A 22,776-nucleotide genomic window follows, 5' to 3' on the forward strand; every position below is an offset into this window, starting at 1 on the left:
TTTAAACCTTAATATAAAAAATAATGGTGCTATCTTATTTTTATTTACAGATTTAAATTTGCGGTTTTATCAAATGTTTGGGCAATACACCATCTGAGATGTGTCAGAAGATGGAGATGCAATCGAAAGGCTATGTAATACTATAAAATTACCAGTATAGTACTACTATAGTAAACACGGGTCCGGCTTCAAAATGAACAATCATTTATTTATATATCTTTCTTTCTCTATCTGGAGGAGCACAAGAAACAGGAACACTAAGGTATGTACAGCTTAATGGCGGATTCTCCATCGCTCTCTGATTCACTAACTTACTCACTGTTATTATGGTCTGTGCCTGGTTTAACTACGAGAACCCCATTAGTGTAAACTCCAAAGTCCTAACTCAAACCTAAAATGAACTACACATTTCTGTCTTGCACTAATTTTGCTTGTGAACGTGACAGAGTCATGTTGGCCAAATGAAACAAACGAGGACAGTAAAGCAGACTGAAATAAAGTTCAAGGTAATTTACCCTTTCCCAGCTACCATGCACTGCAGTGACTGTCGTTCATTACTGATAGTACTGTACATATTCTTTTCCATTTGCATTTGTAATATAGTAGGTGACGTACTCTGATGATTTAATGTACAGTAATACAGTGGTTTTTTGGGGGGGGGGGTGTCCATATTTGGGGGGTGCGACTTGAATTCAGGGGCGACTTAAATTTGAGTAAACACGGTATATGTAAAATAAACTCTGAAAAATTGCCGGAATTTTTTTTTAAATATAAAAACCCAAAACGCGGAACACTAAGTATACAGTACAGTAGTAAAATTGTTTTTTAATTACCGGTATTATTATTAACTTGGCCTACTTAATAGGCTAGACAGTTAACACAAAGTAGTTCATGGTGCCGAATTGACAAGTTATGATATCTACAGGAGGACAGTCAATTCTCGTTAATACAAATTTCAAATGTTGCATTAATATACCACTAATTCGTATTATCCTGAGTAGCCTATAAGTCAACTGTATTTATTATTATTTGTTTATTTAGCAGACGCCTTTATCCAAGGCGACTTACAGAGACTAGGGTGTGTGAACTATGCATCAGCTGCAGAGTCACTTACAATTACGTCTCACCCGAAAGACAGAACACAAGGAGGTTAAGTGACTTGCTCAGGGTCACACGAGTCAGTGGCTGAGGTAGGATTTGAACCGGGGACCTCCTGGTTACAAGCCCTTTTCTTTAACCACTGGACCACACAAGCTTTTATTTAATTTAGTCAGCGGTGCAGTGCTAAAGTGCACATAATTAAAAGCCACCTGCACATTCATAGAATAGGTGTGTTTCCTATTCCTATACAGATGCTCAAAATGAGCTGGAGGGGTTAGCAGCACATGTGCAGTCTGTTGCTCCCAACACATTGGGGAAACGGACTGGGAAATGGAAGTACAAGACAGTGCAAGTTGCATTTTGAACAGAGATTTAGAGAAACAGGACAATAACTCAATATTGGAGCTTGCTTGCAAACAAAGTAGTAAGGGAAATGTTGAAACAGTAGTAACTTCATGAAATCCAATGGTGCGCTTTCCAGAAGAATTGAAATCTACTGAACTGCATTGTAACTAAATGGATAGATGTCTCATCAGTGAAGCTGGGATCACACTATGAGGAGTGACGTATCACAGTCCAGTTTAGACATGCGCATGGTCATTATTAATGTGTATATAAATGTTCCTTGCAATGTCATCAAGAAAGTTTGTACGTTGTTGTTTTTTTTTGTAAGAAAAGAACACTTCTTTGTTTAAAAATTCATTTTTATTCACAGCTCTATCATATGCAGACAAAGTAAATCCTGACACAGATCTGATCAAACAAATATAATTCAGTAAATGGAAATAAACAGAAACATGACATTTAAAAAAAAAAAAGGAAACCGTGTATCAGATCAATAGAGTGCTTACCTGTTATAACGCGTCTTGTTATAGTGTGGAATCGGTTATAACAAGGTAGAGTCCTGGCTCCCATTTGCTCCATAATGCCATTACAGTAGCCCTTTTATACTCGTTATAAGGTGGAACACAAACAGCACGGTCTTTAACTATGGCTCCCCACTATAGCGTTATAAAGGATGAGCACTGTATTAGAAATTGCCTGTACATCTTTTTCTTACCAATGATACGTTTAACCCAACATACGATACTGAGCACTGTGTTTTTTAAACTTATTCTTAGAATATTATCAGCACAATGCTAATTTCGAAGCAGTTCACTTGTAGTTTACTAAAGGTGAGTCAGCTATACTAAAACAGGAATCATTGCAATTGTCTTTTTAGTAGTAGATAGTATGTTGGGTTTTACATTAGACAGGTTTTAAACTAATCCACAGGAAAAGAAGCAGCATCTGTGTCTGAGGTGTTGTCATTTCTGTTCTAAAGTGTTTAGAAAAAAAGGCAATTGCAGAGGAGGAGAGAAAGGTAAAGTGTCCTTGACAGTACACACATAAGTATGCGTTTTTATATAGCCTAAATGATTGCTTGTTCATTCTGCTCAATATTAGCTACTAGGACTTTGGTGTCATTTGTTCCAAGTGAAGTTTCAGTATTGAAATAAAGAGTGTTGTCAAAGTTGCTCTCCTCTGATGGAGGATTACGCCCCCGCTTGTAAATGAAAAAGCCTGCCAGTCCAGCTCCTGTTAAGATAAGGAGTACCACGGCCACCACAATCCCAGTGTAACCATGCGATGGTTTTTCTTCAGATCTGCGAGCTAAAAGAAAAAAGTACAGAACATAAGTTTCATCAACATTTTACATATTCTTATAAATATAGACTAAGGCTAACATAACTAGAATATTTTGATAACCTTGATGTACTTTGGAAAACTGAATTCAAGAAAAAAATGTTGAGTGCTCTTACATGCAGTACATATACTTTCATAAACCAGCAAGCTAGAATAAAAGCTGAGCTGCCTATGCTTTAAACTTGACAAGAACAATTACATCGTGACCAGTTTTAATGAAATGCAATCTATTTCATGGCAAAGCTGTTCATGAAACTTCATCTACTAACCTTCCTGTGTTGGGGGCTTCTCAGTTTGTTCAATAACTAAAAAAAATAAAATCAAAAGGCATCATTAATATCCATCACTCACAAAAAGCATGGCTTGAGTTGGCGAGCTTGGCTGGAGACACTTATAAAAGTCTACCATAGTAAAAGCACAGCAAAGTGTAATAAAGCATAGTAAAAGCATGGTAAAGCATAGATAAGTATTGTAAAGCATCTTAAACATGGTAAGCTATGGTAAATGCATAGTAAAACCATGCATGGGGAAACTGCCAAATTACAGTGCAAAAATACTGTGGTAAACGTTTATAAGGGGACTCACAGGGAGCACTGCATTGGCTTTTGCACCAAGTTGTCTGGGGCTAGTTCACCTCAACATTGTTCAGAGACCACTGTACTGATCAGTCAACTGCAGAGTCTAGGAGACCTCCAAGCCTGGGGCACGCCTCCAGGACTCAACTGCAGAGTCTAGACCTCCAAGCCTGGGGCACGCCTCCAGGACTCAACTGCAGAGTCTAGGAGACCTCCAAGCCTGGGGCACGCCTCCAGGACTCAACTGCAGAGTCTAGGAGACCTCCAAGCCTGGGGCACGCCTCCAGGACTCAACTGCAGAGTCTAGGAGACCTCCAAGCCTGGGGCATGCCTCCAGGACTCGATTTCTTGGTAATATCTATTGCACAAGTTCGACGGGTGAAAAAAGGCAATTGGCTTGACTATGGGAACTGAGGTCACATTGATCTGAATTGATCATGTCAAAATTGGGTAGCAAAACAACTGGGGAGAATGTGATAAAAATATGAGAATAAATACCCCATAAACCAATCTGTAGCCTTTTATCTTAATGGCAGTGCAAAAGAGCCTCTCACATTGGCTGAAAGAAAGACGCCTGGGTGTGGGCTTTAGGTAACCAGTTGAAGAAAGGTTAGTTGTGAAGTTTTTGAAGACACCGTTTCTCTGTTTAACTATTACTGGATATATTCTAATATTTTTCTGTTGGGTGGGAAATATTAATCTTCATGGCAGGAGAATCTAAAAGATATGCACACAATGAAACTAGGATCTAATATTCAAGATAAGATTTTTCATTCTATTGATAGCTGCACCACCTACTAGACAAATAATGTATCACAACATAATGGTTATTAGTAGGACACTAATTTGTCCATTTTTATATTCCTTTATAGGATAATCTTTATTGTACCAAACATAAGTCAGGTAATGTCACTTACTCTTTGATGTTTTACAGATGTATCCTCTGTAAGAGTTACAATTTAGATTGTGCCACTTTCCACTGACAGTATGAAGCTCAACACAATCTTTGCTTTTTTCAGATTCTCCTGCGTTCCAGTTCACATAATCCACCACAGAGTTGTCGATCCATAACCAATTCCCTGAAACAAGACACAAAATACACAGATATCAAGGGCAAGCAAGTCTGTGTTTATGTGTATTGTACACCAGCCCATGTAGAACACTGCATGCCAATGAGGCACTGTTGCTGGTGTACCTAGCAGCTGAAAACAGTGCAGACTGAATTTTGGTGTAGGCACCAGGATGGTCCTTTGCATGGTGGCAAGCTTGATGTCTATTAGAAGTTCCCACAAACTATCACCGAATGGTCATTTTCAAGGCACTTTGAGCAGAAACAAAAAACACCAAAATATGTTATCTACCCTTTAACTAATTTAAATAAATCTTTGGAATTTGGAAAAGCTAACAAAAAATACATTAAATACAGAGACAGTTATTTAAAAGAAGTTGTGCATGCAAACCAATTTACCATCCACATTTTTATACAGTCCTATCCAGAACGATTTCACCCTGTCCTGCAGTATTTCAATGTTCTCTTCTATGAATTTAGCCTCGGCAGTGTCTTCAATGCTCAGCAAAGCACCGCCTTTTAAACACAAACAAAAAGATGACATGAATACATTATTTATCAAACAGACTTTTGCAATCACACGTTTTCATAACTGGAGGACATACGGTGTGTTAACTACATAAAAATGGCATCTGTATTTTCTCGTTCATTCATTAATTTACATGTTTATTCTGGAGTCAATATGATCAATTAATCACTCTATTATTTATATAGTGTCTTTCACAATAAATCGATCAAAAGCTCTATACATAGATAAAAACATTGATAAATATTAAAAGCAGCAATAAGCAAGTGAACAATAAAATAATAAAAGTACAAATACAAACATTCATACCCATCCGTAGACATTCCATGGAAGCATGGGGCCAGTTATCAATGGATGCAGACTGAAATAAATAGCAGTGGCCACGGAAAGGGACCCACACTTTTCTTTTCTTTGGTTCTGGGCATTTACCAGGTAACTGAGGGGGGTCAGTTGGAGGGTTATCTGGAAAGGCAAACTGGTGTCATGGTCATTTTACTCAACTAATATTGGTTCCCGAAAGTTTGTTCCCTCCTCCATATGTGTGACCTCAAAACACTTTCTGTATTAATGACCTCATCCTCTGCGTATCAATTGTGATCTGCAGACAAACCCTGACACCTCTTGAAGGTACAGTTGCATGTTACAGATGGTTTGTGGTTCAAAAGGTAGGCCGTAGAAATTGGACAGGTACAATCATGTTGGTGTCCTACCTTTACCCTGTGTACACACTGAACAGTAAGTGTACAGGTACAATCATGTTGGTGTCCTACCTTTACCCTGTGTACACACTGAACAGTAAGTGAACAGGTACCATCATGTTGGTGTCCTAACTTTACCCTGTGTACACACTGAACAGTAAGTGTACAGGTACAATCATGTTGGTGTCCTACCTTTACTCTGTTTACACACTGAACAGTAAGTGTACAGGTACAATCATGTTGGTGTCCTACCTTTACCCTGTGTACACACTGAACAGTAAGTGAACAGGTACCATCATGTTGGTGTCCTAACTTTACCCTGTGTACACACTGAACAGTAAGTGTACAGGTACAATCATGTTGGTGTCCTACCTTTACTCTGTTTACACACTGAATAGTAAGTGAACAGGTACCATCATGTTGGTGTCCTACCTTTACTCTGTTTACACACTGAATAGTAAGTGTCGCTACAGGGAGCCGTTTTCCATGTTCCATCATTGTCCATGTAAACACATGCAATGTTATTGCTAGGCTCTGTAGGTGCCCATCTGGAATAACTCAGTCTCCAGCTGTCAGTCCATCTAAAATATCCTTCAGTCTGAAAAAGATAAAGACAATAGACTACACTTGAGGGAACTAACATTTCTCTTGCAGCAGTGATTTTAATACACTGGAATATAGTTGTGGAGATTTCTTTTGACGATGAGTAAACAACAGTAGGATAAAGATGCAGGCATTTAAAACATGTGTAAAAAAAGAAAAGGAAATGTTATTTTAATTCTGTATTATATATCACACAGCTTGGTATAACGTTTGCAATCACACTGAACAAGTTATTCACAAATAAAACAGATTTGTTTCACCCTCCCTTATTTATTCCTTACATTTTGCGTTAACCATTTTGATTGCTGTGCATTTGCATTGTTGTCATTATATTTTGTGGCAAGGTTTATGACGTAGGTCTAATATTACAATATGCATCCATTATTACATTTGGTTATACAGCTTTAAAGGAGTGCTAGCAAGGCTATACAATGCTTTTTAAAACCCTTTCTTCTGTTGGTAATCCTTTGGTTCTTTGCATGTATTTTATACTTTAATACTGTTGTAAAATATTCTGTTACTTCCTGGTACCAAATCACTTCTTGGGTGCAGCTCGGTTTCACTCCAATGGTCTAGCTGCAATCAAGCCATGTGACTGACTGCACAGGAAGTGATTAGATACCCTGAAGAAACATTGTGTTTTTGGGGTTTTTTTTAAACCAACAGCGCTGTGGTTTAAACATTTGACAAATTAAAGTTTAAAAAACAAAGACCCAAAAGATCTAAAAAAAATGGTAGGAAACGGATAAGGGATTTAAAAAAAAAAAAGCTTTCCTTCAGCTGATTGATTTAAAGCCCATTGTGACAAATGAAGTTTCATATTTCTGGACTGTTGTAAAGTGTTTTGCGATTTCTTTATTTAGCCCATCAAATCATGAAATAAGCAAATGAAAGAAAATGGGCATCTGCTTAGCATTCTGTACGTGGTAGGAATTTGTTATCGCTAATGCAAGTTCGACAGGCCGAGACAACCCAATATACAGGTGGAGGCTGGGCGGAACTGGGAGCCTTGCTGTCTGCAATCCCAAATCTTAACCACTGTACACTGTCTCTCTTGCACTGGCAGTTCCTAGTATATTTTCCTTTGTGTGCATTTTACACCATGGATCATCTACTAATTCATTTTACCCTGTGCCACAATTAGCGGCAATGAAATATAATAACTATGTTATTACAATTTGTAACACATGTATTGATGTAGTATGACTTTACTAGTGTGCATCCCTTATAGCTTCAGCAACATATATGTATTTAAAAATACGTTTAGTGGCACATATTCTTTTATACTGTTCATCATGCTAAAGTAATAATAATGTCAATGTAATTTACCACATTGCTGTTCAATCCAATCCACAATGGTTCTCCATATTTTTCTGCCTGTAACATAATGAAGGACTGTATCATAGGATTCAAAATACTGGCCAGCTCTGCATCTTCTGCTTTGCATTGTCTCCGAGCCTCATCCCACTTTAACTTTTGCTTTATTATTCTATAGGAGCTTGTGCCAAATTGGACATAACCCTTGGGTGGTGCTGTTGTTGGTGGGTTGCTGAAATTAGGATCTGGAAGAAATAAGACAAAAAGGATTTTAGCCGGCAGCAATATTGCTCTTCATGCACAGCGAGTTTCAGAGACAGAGGGAAAAGGAACACTTTCTGAAAGATAAAAAGGTTGAATCTCATAGTAACAGGAAAGCATACAAATAGAAAAGTTTGAGAATGAGAAAAAGCCCATCAAGGCCAGTTTATGAGCCTGAATAATTCATGTCAGTTGGACAATGGTAATTTAAGTGCTTTTTTAGATGTATATAAATATTACAATATTTACCATAATTCTTTTGGCAAATAAAGCCTTTCACTGCAAGACAATCCTCATTTTTCCACTGCCCAGCCAGTTTGGAGGTCAACCCATTTGTCATAATTACACAGTCATATTCCTAAATAGACAAGATTAGATAAAGGGGCATTCAGAACAGAAAATAGGAGGCACTTTTTTACACAGAGAATTGTGAGGGTCTAGAACCAACTCCCCAGTAATGTTGTTGAAGCTGACACCCTGGGATCCTTCAAGAAGCTGCTTGATGAGATTCTGGGATCAATAAGCTACTAACAACCAAACGAGCAAGATGGGCTGAATGGCCTCCTCTCATTTGTAAACTTTCTTATGTTCTTATGTTCTTAAATAATTGCATAATAAAAAGGGCACTAACAAAAGTCAAAGTCAACGACCACAAGGTATTATTTAAATAATAGATTAAATATTGGTGAAATAGAAGTCAGATCATCTAAAAACATGAACATCATAATACGGTTAAAAAAAAAAAGTTTAAACATGAATAAAATTACTTTTGAAGCTACTTAACCCTTTCAGTCCTGGACGGACCTCAAGGTCTCGCCTTATCTTAGTGCTGTATGGTAACACATACCATCGAAAATCACGCTGGAACCTCATGGGACTCCTAAGTCTCAGTCTGAGTTAGTGTATAAACAGATGTTTTTTAAAATAAATAAATAAATTAATGTTGTCCTGTTCCTTGGTCAGATTGAGAAAATAATTCAGGACCGAAAGGGTTAACTTTGAGAGACCCAAAACTACAAGTACCAGAATGCACTGCACTTTAAAAGAATATTTAACTGTCTCTCCGAACCTGAAGCCTTACCTTTTTAACAAATGTATGACTTTCCTAAATAATGCAGCCAGGTAGAATTGAGTGTTTTGGATGTGTGTCCAGCAGGGGGCAGACTGGTGAACTTGGAGTCTAACTGCACACATCTTCCAAATTGTATAAACTGACTACCTGCAGGCAGGCACATTTGTGACCTGAGTGAAACCGATCTAGGTAAATAGTTTTTTAAAACTTTAAATGTTTTTAGAATTAACGTTTGTTATGGAACATACTTACCAGGTTGACTTACTGTGATTTTCTTTGTGGATAACAAAATGTTGAGCATTGCTGTCTTACATGCAACTATATGTAATACTGTTATTTGATTTGTGTGTTTGTATGTATAGCGTTTGTAAATTAAATGATTGATATTTGCACTTATGCTCATTCTTCGCATTCAGGTAGGCTGTTTGATGTACTGTATTGTATATTTGCAACTATTGCCTTTTTCCTCTCATTGTTTTTGTATTATCATTTCCCTGTTGTATGTATTACTTAAATGCTTCTTGTGTTTGGTTGCACAGTATTGCTCGCACATGTTAAGAATATATGGTATTACAACTGCATGGTCCTTTAAGCTTGCTCAAATACAGTGTACAAGAACCTATAGTCATTCAACTGCATATACTGTTCCAGAAACGTTTCTCTCTACTTAAAAAATTCAGCTCTTTCTTATTCGGCCGTCACAATAAGAAGTTGTTCAAAAGGATATGCTTACCTCGTCTCCATAAGTAAATCTGCCCTGAGGCATTGAAACTGGATAGCCTTTAGCCCAGTTAGTGTAGTAAACCCCCATCCCATCAGTCCAGAGGAAGCGCATCTCTGCGTTGATGTCATTTAACCCAATCCATACATCCACAGGCAAATCCAGAAGTTGAGATGTAAGAAATGCTAGAGAGGGGGAGAGAATAAACAACTGATATGGATATTCAAAGAAATCAAACTCATGGAAATACAGCTAGGCATACTGCAACTAGTGCACCCTCACACCACCCCTGTGTCATAATGGCAGCTGTCCATATAGCTCTGGAGTATCCTAGCTCCTCCCCTGGTGGGTTATGGGATGGGATATCAAGCCAAGTGGTTGCTGCGGAGTCAGTGGGATCCATTACTGTAGCTACTAAGAACCAGACAGGTTTTTGCATAACTTATTATCTCCTCATGTTCTATGAAAGAGTTTTGGTTTAACTGGGTAACAGGGCGGAGGCTGGAGGCGAACCAGCGACCATGCACACCGCAAGCGAGCATCTTAACCACAATGCATCCCTAGTTTTAGAGCTTTTAACCTCATCTCACCACCAGGGGACAGGACAGAATCCATAACAGCAGTGAATCTATCACACAACACTGCCCTTTACAACTGCGTGCAAAATATTACACCTGGAAACAGTTCATTATCAATCATTTGTAGATCCAGAAACTACTTAACAATAATTGCGTTCTTTAGTGTCAATGAGGAAGCCCAATTCTGCTGTAAGACCTATCACTGATATACAGGTAGCAGATATAAGAGACAGAACATTTAAAGAAATCTGCACCATACAGTACAAATAACCAGGACCAATGAGAAATATTGTGAAACCAATTAGTGATAGGAAAAAGTGGGGTTCTTACAGTAATATCTGTACTTGAATGCAGTCTTTATGCAAAGTAAAAAAATCTGATAGATAGCAGATGATAACAGAGCAAAACACTGAATGAGATATAAAGTGGCTTTTAACTTTCATTTTCATGTATATAGTCATTTCAAATATACCCCAGTCATACAACCATTGTGAATATAGCTTTTTTAATTATACCCTACTGTATTTATCAAACACAGTTTTAAAAGAGAAATATAGCTGTGGGCAACTTAAGAGGAAAACAACGACATTAACAGAGGGTGTCAAATGAACTGGTTACACAGGGGCACAGTTAACATTGCTGTTAATCTTATCATGTTACATACCTTGCTGTTTTGCATTTGCAATGGAAACCAAATTTCCACCCTGGTTTATACAGAGAGTTCTTGCATCTGTCCATGTCTTTCGGTCAGCATCATTCACACCAAACATTTTGTAGCACTAGGAGAATATAAAACAGCTGTCTTACTTAACACCAACCCATACATCCACCCCTTTAAGTATTTATGCTGTATAATCTTTTGAGCTGTTACCTTTTTCTGATATGATAACCAGTCAGCCGGACATCCTCCAACAGGAGGAACTGTGGGGCCCATGGTGGTATTAACAAAAGTTTCACTTCTTTTACATATAGAAGGAAATGACTCGCCACAGTTGATATCATTCCAAAATCCTGCAAAACAAAATGAGACACTCAGTACTAATTCGATCTCAGTTAGTGCTGCGTGAAACAATTATTCCATTATTTGGATAAGCTGTCCACAGGTGAGGGTCATTGGCGTTGATTGGGCTAACTGACCATTCTAAGTGAAACAGGTGAAGAAACAGCTGCTTGTATTTGTGTGGATTGCTGCTTTGCTTAAAGCCTGTGGAGAACAGCAGTCGACACAAATCCAAGCAGCTGCTTCTTCATTTGTTTCACTTGGAATTGTCAAGAGCGTATCTGAATAATTGAATACTCAGTTTGTGCAGCTCTAATCTCTATTCTGCAGGTGTGGAGATGTAGGACAAGGCAGGCCAGCAAAGCACACTTTATGTGCATTTTATTTATTATGCACTTAAGGTGTGCATAACAAATAAAATGTTAATGCTATTACAGTAGGGTTACCATATGACTCCATGTACACTAGACAGTTTGGGACAGTTCAGGCTTTTCAACTCTCAATGAATTCTGGTAAGGACAGGTAAAACGTACCAGAATGCAATTGTGTTGTGAGTTGAAAAGCCTGAACTGTGCCAAACTGTCCCAGTGAACAGAGTCATATGGTAACTCTGGATTACAGCTTCTTGGCATTGAAAGCACAGGTTCAATCTTCATTTCAGGGAAAATAACCTCATTAGAATTGAGATAACAATATCAATAACACACTTTCCCACAGTTCTCTTATCAGTATTGTTCCATTGTCCAATTGCACCGGGAAGTGTCAAAAATCACAAATTTGCCTTTCATTGTAAAGGACTGCTCTGCTTACAACGACAGAATGCTACACTATGATGCACACTGGCTTAAAAATATATACTTTTATTCTGTAGCTACTGGAGGTGCTAACCCACATTTTACTGAGGTGGGTCACTTTGTGAGTTGAACTTCAGGTACAGGTGCAAACAAATATGCAAGAACTGTCCTTTGCAGAACAATTACAAATATGCATTCATTTAGTTAATTGATGGCTGTATCTTATTTTATAGGTGTTCAGTTTGATTTTGACTTGAAGTACACTTACCCATGCCTCTATACATTGTTACACAGTTTTCATCATTATTTGCAAAATTAGGTTCATGCTGTTCCCAAGCCACATATGTCACTGGAGATCCATCCATCCACCTTGAACACAAGCAAATCTCCTCAGTTTTGTTATATTTGAATACATTAAAGTATTTATCTAAGACTGAAATGGAATTAACCTTCTTTCTCATCACTAGGATGTGTATATAGTTGTTACATCATTAAACAGCAAGAAGCACAACTTCTTATAACCCTAAATAAGACTACCTTTCCCACTTCAAGACCACCCAGTAGAAAAAATATGAAATGGCCAATACACCCAGCATGAGCGAAATGGCCATAGTTAGCAAGCTGACAGCAGAAACAGCATTGTGTAGGTCATATTACAAGGACAACACCTTTATATATTTACCAACCTTTTCAGAAACTGACTATTAGTCTTTTAAAAATACATTTTATACTATTAACTTCTCTATCGATCTTGTCAAGACTTAAAGATGAAATACATGCTTTATGCAGTCGTTATTTGTACCTACTGGACTGTTTTATCAAGACCAACAGATAAGGCGATGTAGTATTGCTCATAATTGTCATCCCTTGAGATCTGAAAAAAAAAAAAAATTATATATATGTCCATATATATATATATATATATATATATATATATATATATATATATATATATATATATACATATATATATATATATATTACATGAGTGCTAATGTGATCATTAAGAGGGTGAAATAAAATGCCTAATTACAGCTAATGTGTATTGATTGCTTAAAGCATATATTATTTTATCAGCGTTTAGAGTACATGTATTGCTACAAACTCTGATTAAAACGTAATAATGATATTTACCAGTTTCCATAAAAACCTTCTTTCAGATTCACTTTGTATTACTGCCAGATCACCAAAATTCTTCTTACAGAAAGCTCTAGCTTCTTTCATAGGAAGCAATTCGGTATTAATACGATACTGAGATCCATTGTACACAAGCCAGCCATCTTCTGTGGAATTATATACTGTGGAAAAATATATAGAACATACTGTATAAAACAAAATGGAAAAACTGGAACAATGTCACACAGGGAAACTGTGTCTACTACTTACCCTCTTTCAGAATGTATATGACCCCACCCACCTGACCACCTTGCTACTTACCCTCTTTCAGAATGTATATGATCCCACCCACCTGACCACCTTGCTATACCCTCTTTCAAAATGTATATGACCCCACCCACCTGACCGCCTTGCTACTTGATCATTTGCATCAACATTACCAAACATGCTTGTTATCTGTGAAAACAACAACTCCTCATCCAGAACTGTCAGTAATGACAGGATAAGGTTATTCTGTTTCTTAATGAATATATGTATGTTTTCTGAGCTGGGAGTATAATGTCGGGATATAACATGCTCTAATATATTTTACATAACAAAGTATGCAAAACAAATTCGATAATATAAGATAATTGACCTACCTGGTTCGGAAATTGTGGGGGCAGGTTTTAACAAAGTTCCTGTAAAAAGAACATGTAAATCATCAGATAATTTAAAGATATGTTACCTGTATGGCATTATACATTTTAGTTTGGTATATATAATTAACGTTAAATAATGGGGCATATTTGCCCAAAAACGTTTACCTTAAATGGATAAACAAATGTAAATCGTATAATGAAGCATAAATGTTACAGATCATTTCTATTGTGTACTATGTTCAATAGCACACTTGAGCCAAAACAATCAAGTAATACAATCCAATGTCTCTAAGCACTCTCAAGCCGCATGCTTCTCATTTCCTTCTCCTTTCTTAAAAAAGGAATTCAATAAAGAACTGTAGCTTTGGAATAGCCCTTGAGAGAGGTGCTCTATGACATTCACCTTGAATTGTACAGTATAGGTCGCTGTTTGATCTGATGCAATGTGCTGCTTTTTACAGTCATGCAGGTCAAATAATTGCACATACTGTAGAAAGATTGTAGTAGCACAAACAGACACCAGAGCGAATTGTCACAGCATAAACATTCAAATGAATCCCATGACTGTATAAATGGCAACATTTCCTTCTGAGCTCAGCTGCGATGATGATGACCTGATAAACGTTACCTTTACGAATTTTACAAATCCAGTTTGTGTAGCTTTCACAGTGACGGTCGTTCCAAGACAACGGATAGGAAACTGACATTTCAGTACAAAGCTCAGCATTGTTGTAATTATTGGGTTCTCCGTAGCCCCAGTTTTCAAATGACGCCTGCAAAATATAGGCACAGGTTTACATCAGTGTGAAAAAAACAAAGTCAAGGGAACCTGTAAATCATTTTGTGTTTACGCCTGCTTTATTGAAAAGTAAAATGATCAACATTAAAATACAGACACTTGTTTTACCTGGCTCCAAAACGCATACAATTGTACACCTTAAAACGTTCATGCTACATCGATCAAGCACCGCAGACAAGCGATGTTGCTTAGTGAAGCTCTTAATTTAAGGTATATGATCAAAAACAAACTCAATGTTCTGCCTTAAACTATTTAAAGGCACTTGCACTATGGTTTGGGTGGACAAGGTGCTCGGATATGTCGAAAATACTTCCAAACCATGTAAATATGCCAGTACAAGCGCACGGTTTGGATGGTTGAAGACACGACACACCTGAGGCATTCGATTATCTCCGTTCTACCCCATGCTTTCTGAAGTCTTACTGCTTGCTTGCTGACAGCTTTTTTAGATGTTCTTAATCCATATTAATATATCATTTGACTAAATCATAACATAATGATTGACCCCCGGCTGCATGAAGTACCTTGCTGACGCTCGGTTCTTTATGCTTCCCTTGGTCATTAATCTCATGATACAGCACCGGGCATTAGTCTTTATCACTGCAGTAATATTAATGACTTACTGGACTGCCATCACTCCACACGTGACCAGCAGTGGAATCCAATATGTTTAAACCAATCCAGCCAGCTTCATTGTAAAAGAATCCGCTAGAAAAATCAGAATATATTTAGTTTTTTTAAATTGTTTTATCTATCTATCTATCTATCTATCTATCTATCTATACAGTATATATATATATATATATATATATATATATATATATATATATATATATATATAGTGGAACATTTATGAAGAAGGGCTTTTGCCCAAAACGTCCTGATATATATATATATATATATATATATATATATATATATATATATATATATATATATATATATATATACACAGTGGTTTGCAGAAGTATTCACCCCCCTGCAAAGTTTTCACAGTTTGTTGGCACCTGAGCATACTCCAGGACGCTTTCAAATCAGACTTTACATGTAGAATCTACACAAACAACACCACATTTAAAAAGTTAAAAAATGCATATAGAATATAAATAAGTAAGATTTAAAGAGAAAAACAGATTAATCTCAGTTGCATAAGTATTCAACCCCTTTGCTACTGTAGCCCTAAATCAGCTCAGGTGCAAATGATTTGTTTGAAAGGTCACAAAATTAGTGAAATGGTTTCAGCTTGTGTGTACTCAAAGTGGTTTAACTTGTAGATAATTTCCCTCAGGTATATACAGACTTTCAAGCTGCAACTCACATAGTGATCCAACAAAGCAACCATGAAGACCAAGGAGCTTTTGAAACAAGTCAGAGATAAAGTGGTAGAGAGGCACAGAGCAGGAGAAGGGTACAATTTCAAAGGCGCTGATTATCCCTCTCAACACAGTGAAGTCCATCATTAAGAAGTGGAAGAAGCCATTACTTAAAAAGCCTAATCTTAAAGCATGTATAGAGTTTGCGAAAAAAAAAAAAAAAAACATGTAGATGATACTGCAGACATGTGGAAAAAGGTTTTGTGGTCAGACAAGACAAAAATTGAACTTTTCAGGTCTAAATTCTGGCTCAAGCCCAACACTGCACATCACCCAGTCAACACCATCCCAACTGTCAAGCATGGTGGTGGCAGCATCATGTTATGGGGATGCTTCTCTTCAGCAGGGTCTGGGAAGCTTATCAGGATAGAGGAGAGAATGGATGGTGCAAAGTACAGGCAAATCCTTGAGTGAGCCAAGACTCTGAAACTGGGGAGGAAATTCACATTTCAGCAGGACAATGACCCGAAGCACAAAGCCAAAATGGTTGAACAAGAAGAGAATTAATGTTCTTGAGTGGCCCAGTCAAAGTCCTGACTTGAATCCAATCGAAAATTTATGGTGACTTGAAGATTGCAGTCCATCGACGATGCCCAACAAACTTATCAGAACTGGAGCAATTTTCCCGTGAAAAATTGGCAAAAATTTCACCATCCTACTGTGCAAAGCTAGGAGAGACCTATCCAAAAAGACTCATAGCAGTAATTGCTGAAAAAGGTGCTTCTACCAAGTACTGACTTAAGGGGCTGAATACTTATGCAATCAGTAAATTTCATTTTGTACATTTTCTTTGCAAGTTTGGCTGACATTTAACCTCCTCCTCATATAACAGTGTGCAGTTTAACCACTACAGCTTTGAATAAAAAAAAATACTTCTGCAAACCACTGGAAGTAATTGATCAACTGAAAACTCACTATTTTAATAATAAGCTACAACTAAGTATTTCTAGTGATTGGTGAGTATCTTGTTGGATCTCAATTCTCCTTGGATATAGAGCTCTCTCTCTCTTTCACTCTCTCTCTCACTCTCTCTCCCCCTCTCACTCTCTCTCTCTCTGTCACTCTCTCTCTCCCCCTCTCACTCTCTCTCTCTCAAATTCAAATTCACTTTGAATTGTGTTGCCAAAGCACATACTCTCTCTCTCTCTCTCTCTGGATTGTGGGAGGGGCTTGTGAGCAAGGAGCAGTGAACTGTGTGAGCAGTGAGCTGTATTAGTAACTTTAAAATAGTTTAAATAAACATATATATATATATATATATATATATATATATATATATACTTTCTATATAAGTTTAATATCTGCAAACGTTTTAGTCAGCTTGTGCACCCGGGGGTGGGCTCCCACTCGGGTGGAACAGGGGGGGCTGACTTGAAGACACGGGTTCAGGTGTACACCTGACCCCGATGTCTCCATGGAGGACGTGTTGTTGGTGGTGGGAATGTCAGTTGGGTTTGGCTATATCAAATCTGCCTCACGAATGAACAAAGCAATGGTTGTTTTCCTGAGTCAAGAAAATCTGGTCAGTAAAATTGTGGAAGAAGAGTTTGTTATAAATGGTTCATTAATTTCAGTTATGCCCCTATCTACACCTTTGACTAGTTATTATTTCAAATATTCCCCCATTTATTGATTATTTATTGATAATAAGAGGGTGTGTGGTCCAGTGGTTAAAGAAATGGGCTTGTAACCAAGAGGTCCCCGGTTCAAATCCCTTCTCAGCCACTGACTCATTGTGTGATCCTGAGCAAGTCACTTAACCTCCTTGTGCTCCGTCTTTCAGGTGAGATGTAGCTGTAAGTGACTCTGCAGCTGATGCATAGTTCACACACCCTAGTCTCTGTAAGTCGCCTTGGATAAAGGTGTCTGCTAAATAAACAAATAATAATAATAACGCCATAGTTGAGAGGCACCAGAAATTAAACATGTAATGTCTTTCAGAAGACAGGTTTTTGTGCTTCTAAACAATCCTAAGCTTGTTTTAAATGTTGCATGGCGTTTTAACATTGAAGGCAGGGACTATGTAATGTTTGCAAGTACAGATATAATGAAATGTTTTCGTTGTGGGGAACAGGGGCAGCTCAAACATTCATGCCCACAGTTAAACGCAGAAGCAGGTCCGAGTGGTAGTAGCAGTGGCAATGGGGAGGGGCCCGTGGTGGTACAGAGAGTGCAGGTGGAAGAGACAGAGCGACTGGAATCGGGCGACTCAGCCCAGCAACAGCCCGCCAGCAGCGAGTCTGCAGCCGAACCAGAGGCTGCTACAGCATCGGCTGATGCTGACCAGGAGGGAGAGTTCAAGGTGGTGGGGAAGAAGCGGCGGCTGAAAGAGAGGAAGGCGTCCTCTGCTGCTGCCGACATGGCGGGCAGGGGGAGTCAATTTGGGGACCTATGGTTTCTTACAGCAGCGGCGGAGGGTCTCAGCCCTCGCTGCAGTGGGACAGAGCAGCCGGGCAGAGGAGGGCGATGAAGGTGATTCCCAGCCCACTGATCCTGCATTTCAGGCTCAGGTATCGGGTGGGGTCAGCGGAGGTGAATCTCTGTCGGACCCAATGGCAGTACCTAGCTGTACAGGGGGAGTCGGCAGTGCTGGAGTTCAAGCCAGCTCTGATGGGGATCCTGTCCTGGGTGGCTCCTCTCAGCCAGGGGAGTCAGCGGTGGCGGAGGAGCCAGTGGCAGCAGAGGCAGAGGAATTGGTGGACGAGGAGGAGATGTCGCTATACGAGGAGGGCGAAGAGGAAGATGGAAAAGAGCCCTAAATAATCCTCTCCATTGGTAAAAATAGATTGCTCAACAATAAAATGGAGCGAGTGGAGCGAGTTTTATTTTTTTAAAAGCTGAGTCAGGTACTGGGGCAGTGTGATACTGGTCATGTCCTCATAATGGGAGGGGATTTTAACTGCACTATGGATTTTATCAATGATAGAAACCACAGGGAGCCCAATCCCCAATCTGTTAGGGAGCTGGCCACTGTATTAAACACTTTTGACCTGGTTGACATCTGGAGGAATTTTCATCCCACCAGCAACATGGATTAAAGTCAATCAAAATCAGCTGCCAGGGGCACGTTTGGATCGGTTTTACACACCAAAGCATCACATAAATAAATTCATTAGATGCAGTATTTCACCCAACTCTATCTCTGATCATCACTTTGTATCTGCTACTATATCTTTACCCACCAAAACACATTCAAAATCTTACTGGCACTTTAACAAAAAAACTACTGGAAGACAAACAATTCACCAATTATTTTAAATTATTTTGGTAGAATTGGAGAAATGGAAAAAATAAGTATGCCAGTTTGAGACAGTGGTGGGATATCGGAAAGATCCAAATTAAAAAGTATTTTGTCAGCAGTACACCCAGAGTGTCACCAGGCCAGTAGATACAGTGGTCAGTGAATTAGAGAGTGAGGTTGTGGAGTTTGAGAGGCAGCTGGGTGGCCAGCGCTGTGAGGAGGCATACCGGGGCCTGCAGGAGAGATGGCAGCACCTGGGCAGTATGCTGGAGGAGAAGGTGAAGGGCTCCTTGCTCAGAGCCCGTTTCACTGAGCTTAAAGACATGGATGCTCCCACAGCCTTCTTCTTCAGCCTGGAAAGGAAGACAGCGGAGCGCAAGCAGCTGAGCTGTCTGAGGCTGCCCTGCGGGACAGAGGTCTCCAGCCCTGCAGAGCTCAGGCATGCTGCAGTGGATTTATACAGTGATCTTTATAAGGCTGAGAACTGTGACCTGGAAGAGATGGAGCGATTGCATCAGGGGCTGAGCGAGTGAGGAGGAGTGGCGCAGGCTGGACCCCCCGCTAACCTTCCGGGAGCTCACTGCTTCCGTCATGCAGCTCTCCAACCAGAAAGCACCCAGGATCGACGGACTGCAAGCTGAATTTTATAAATGTTTCTGGGACTGTATCGGACAGGACATTTACAAGGTTCTTCAGGAGTGCAGCCGGGATGGAGAGCTGCCTTTGAGCTGCCACAGGGCAGTAATCATGTTGCTACCCAAGAAAGGAGACCTCTGCAACCTTAGGAACTGGTGCCCTGTCTCATTGTTGTGCTCGGATTACAAAATATTTTCCAAGGCGCTGGCAAATTGCTGCGGACACAAATAGGATCAGTGGTGCATAAGGATCAATCCTATTGTGTACCGGAGCGATCCATTTTTGATAACTTGTTTTTAATATGAGACCTTTTTAATGTGTCCAAACTTTTTAATATTGATATTGGTTTAATTTCAACTGACCAGGAAAAAGCTTTTGACAGAGTTGACCATGAGTATTTGTTTCATACACTGAAGGCATTTGGTTTTGGCCCTGTTTTTATTTCTAATATTAGACTCCTATATAAGAATGTTTTTAGCCGAGTGAAAGTAAATAATGATCTGAGTGTCGCTGTGCTGCAGTCTTGCATTAAGAACTATGAAAAGGCCACCTCAGCTTGGGTCAACTGGGCAAAAAGTTTCAGCTTTTCTGTCTGGTAGCTGGGAGGGAGTGACTGCCCCCATCGCTGACCTGGGAAAACACTGGGGTTAAGATATTGGGAGTGTTTTTTGGAAAAGAAGCGTTCATGCAACAGAACTGGGAGGGATTGCTGGATAAAGTGAAAGGGAGGCTGTAGAGCTGGCAGTGGCTCCTTTCACGACTCTCATTTAGAGTGAGTGTACTTGTTATTAACAATCTGGTGGCATCTATGCTCTGGCACCGGCTGGTGTGTCTGGGCCCTCCCCTGGATCTGTTAAAGCCAGCAGGGAGTTAGCTACAGCACTTCAGGAGCCCCTGTTCCCCACAGTGCTAGACTCCTCCTCAGTGCCAGAGGAGGAGGAGTCACCTGGCAAAATACTGCTGTTGAAGAAAGTGGCCGAGGTGGCTTTCCATACGGCAGAGAAAAAGCAGCTGAATGAAATGTGCATTAAAAAGCATCACTATAATCAGCTGAAGGACCTGGGGGACACTAAGTGGAGAGCTCACCTTAGTGCTCCTGACGATGAATCTCCTGTCTGGAGATTTTTATATAACCTACCCCTGCCCAAGCGCTCTAGAGACCAGCAGTGGAGAGTGCTGCATGGAATTATAGCTACAGACGGGTACTTGAGCCGTGTGGAGCCGGGGCTCAGTGATCAGTGCCCCTTCTGTCCTGCAGTGGAGAGTGCTGCATGGAATTATTGTCACAAACCAGTACTTGAGCCGTGTGGAGCCGGGGGTCAGTGATCAGTGCCCCTTCTGTCCCGCAGTGGAGACAGTTCTCCATCTGTTTTTAGACTGCCCCCGGCTGCAGTCTTTTTTTCTGTTTTTAGAAAACCTGCTGGCTTCCTTGGGTATTGTTTTTATGAAACAGCTCTTTGTTTTTAACATTAAATATAGTTTTAAACAAAGAAACAGGTGCTCACTGGTCAACTTTGTACTGGGTCAGGCAAAAATTGGCCATTTTAAAATCCTGAAACAGCAAGATTTTAGCCACTTTAGTAATGCTGTAAGTGTTTTTAGAATCCTGATGGTCTCCAGGATTAAGATTGATTTTTATTTTTTATTATTATCAAATGGTGCAGGACAGTTTTAAAGACCGTTGGTGCATTGGAGACTGGGTGTGCGATGTGAGCGAGGAGGGGGAGCTCATTGTGCTCCTATAAAGGTCAACAAAAAAAGGGGGCTTTAAAAGTGACCTGAACGAACCATGATAGTGCTGCTACTGTTTTTGTTCGTTTTGAAATATTTACTGTGGCTAGATGTTATTTTTTGGATATAATAAAGGGATTTTAAAACTCAAACTCTCTCTCTCTCTCTCTCTCTCTCTCTCTCTCTCTCTCTCTCTCTCTCTCTCTCTCTCTCTCACTCAATATATTCAACCAACTAAGTGATTCCTGAGTAACTGGAAAAAAGAATATTGTAGGCCAAGTTGGTAATAGCAGAAAGAGGTTGTCTAATTTCAAAAGACAGAAAAACAGTTAAAAAAAAACTTAATGAAATAAAAATGAACATCAATAACTACTTACAGAGATTCATATATGCTGTCATGTTCCTCCTGACTATGAATGCTGAGCAGGTCTCCCCCAATTGCCAGACAAAACTGCCGAGCTTCAAACCACGTCTTTCTGTTCTTGACATTTTTCCTATAGTACTAGGAGGAAGGAAACAAGCAACAAGCTTATTTTAATTCCCAAAACAGCAGGTTACACTGAAATCAGGTACATTTCATTATAAAACAGTAGGTTACACTGAAATCAGGTACATGTCCTTGTAAAACAGAAGGTTGCACTGAAATCAGGTACATTTCACCATAACAGTTAAGAAAACAGATCAATAATTTTACCCATCATTGAAGTAGAGTAGGCATGTCAGGTGACAGAGTGGTTGCAGTAAATTGATGGTCAAGATTGGCACCAGATCAAAAGATGGCCAGGAGAGATGGAGATGGAGAGTGAGACTTTGCAGTTCTATATTATTGATGTGTCATAGTTAGGCGGGCATACAGATGATTTATTTTTACATATTCAGTACTGCATGTAGAAAAAAACAGCAGATACCTTGTAGCAGTATTGACTGGTTCCTATTGCATGCCAGTCATCAGGACACATGGCAAGGGGAGTTGTCGTTGGGGCTTTTGTCGTTGTCACTCCCTCAGCCCAGTGTTTGCAGATATACTTGGCCTTTTCTGTGCAGTCTACCACATCCCATAATCCGGCAAACACACCAGTTGTCATTGCAACACAGCCCTGTTTCCTGCCTTTGAAATGGATAATAAGGAGAATGTAAACACCCAATTAGGCGACACATGCCTGTATTGTATCCTCTTTTACCTACAGGAAGTGAAAGACAAATACAGTTCTTCTCTTTGATTATGAAACCATAAATAT

The 22,776-nt window shown here is 39.3% G+C and overlaps 1 protein-coding gene across 1 annotated transcript in view; it reads right to left on the reverse strand.

The window, feature by feature from the left end:
- Window positions 1–1,784: 1,784 nt before the first annotated feature.
- Window positions 1,785–22,776, reverse strand: part of LOC117394969 (macrophage mannose receptor 1-like) — a 35,447-nt gene continuing 14,455 nt past the window's right edge. The window contains exons 12-30 of the mRNA XM_033993760.3: window positions 22,447–22,646; window positions 21,916–22,040; window positions 15,181–15,265; window positions 14,387–14,531; window positions 13,759–13,797; window positions 13,136–13,299; window positions 12,808–12,875; window positions 12,270–12,370; window positions 11,079–11,218; window positions 10,872–10,986; window positions 9,642–9,814; window positions 8,086–8,194; window positions 7,588–7,820; window positions 6,088–6,253; window positions 5,267–5,419; window positions 4,831–4,947; window positions 4,280–4,441; window positions 3,057–3,092; window positions 1,785–2,754 (exon numbers count right to left, since the gene is read on the reverse strand). Of these exons, the coding sequence (XP_033849651.1) occupies window positions 2,513–2,754; window positions 3,057–3,092; window positions 4,280–4,441; window positions 4,831–4,947; window positions 5,267–5,419; window positions 6,088–6,253; window positions 7,588–7,820; window positions 8,086–8,194; window positions 9,642–9,814; window positions 10,872–10,986; window positions 11,079–11,218; window positions 12,270–12,370; window positions 12,808–12,875; window positions 13,136–13,299; window positions 13,759–13,797; window positions 14,387–14,531; window positions 15,181–15,265; window positions 21,916–22,040; window positions 22,447–22,646 (2,573 nt within the window). The 3' untranslated portion in view covers window positions 1,785–2,512. The remainder of the gene's footprint in view (window positions 2,755–3,056; window positions 3,093–4,279; window positions 4,442–4,830; window positions 4,948–5,266; window positions 5,420–6,087; window positions 6,254–7,587; window positions 7,821–8,085; window positions 8,195–9,641; window positions 9,815–10,871; window positions 10,987–11,078; window positions 11,219–12,269; window positions 12,371–12,807; window positions 12,876–13,135; window positions 13,300–13,758; window positions 13,798–14,386; window positions 14,532–15,180; window positions 15,266–21,915; window positions 22,041–22,446; window positions 22,647–22,776) is intronic.

Source organism: Acipenser ruthenus, chromosome 3 (genome assembly GCF_902713425.1).
Source record: "Acipenser ruthenus chromosome 3, fAciRut3.2 maternal haplotype, whole genome shotgun sequence".
NCBI classification, from domain to species: domain Eukaryota; kingdom Metazoa; phylum Chordata; class Actinopteri; order Acipenseriformes; family Acipenseridae; genus Acipenser; species Acipenser ruthenus.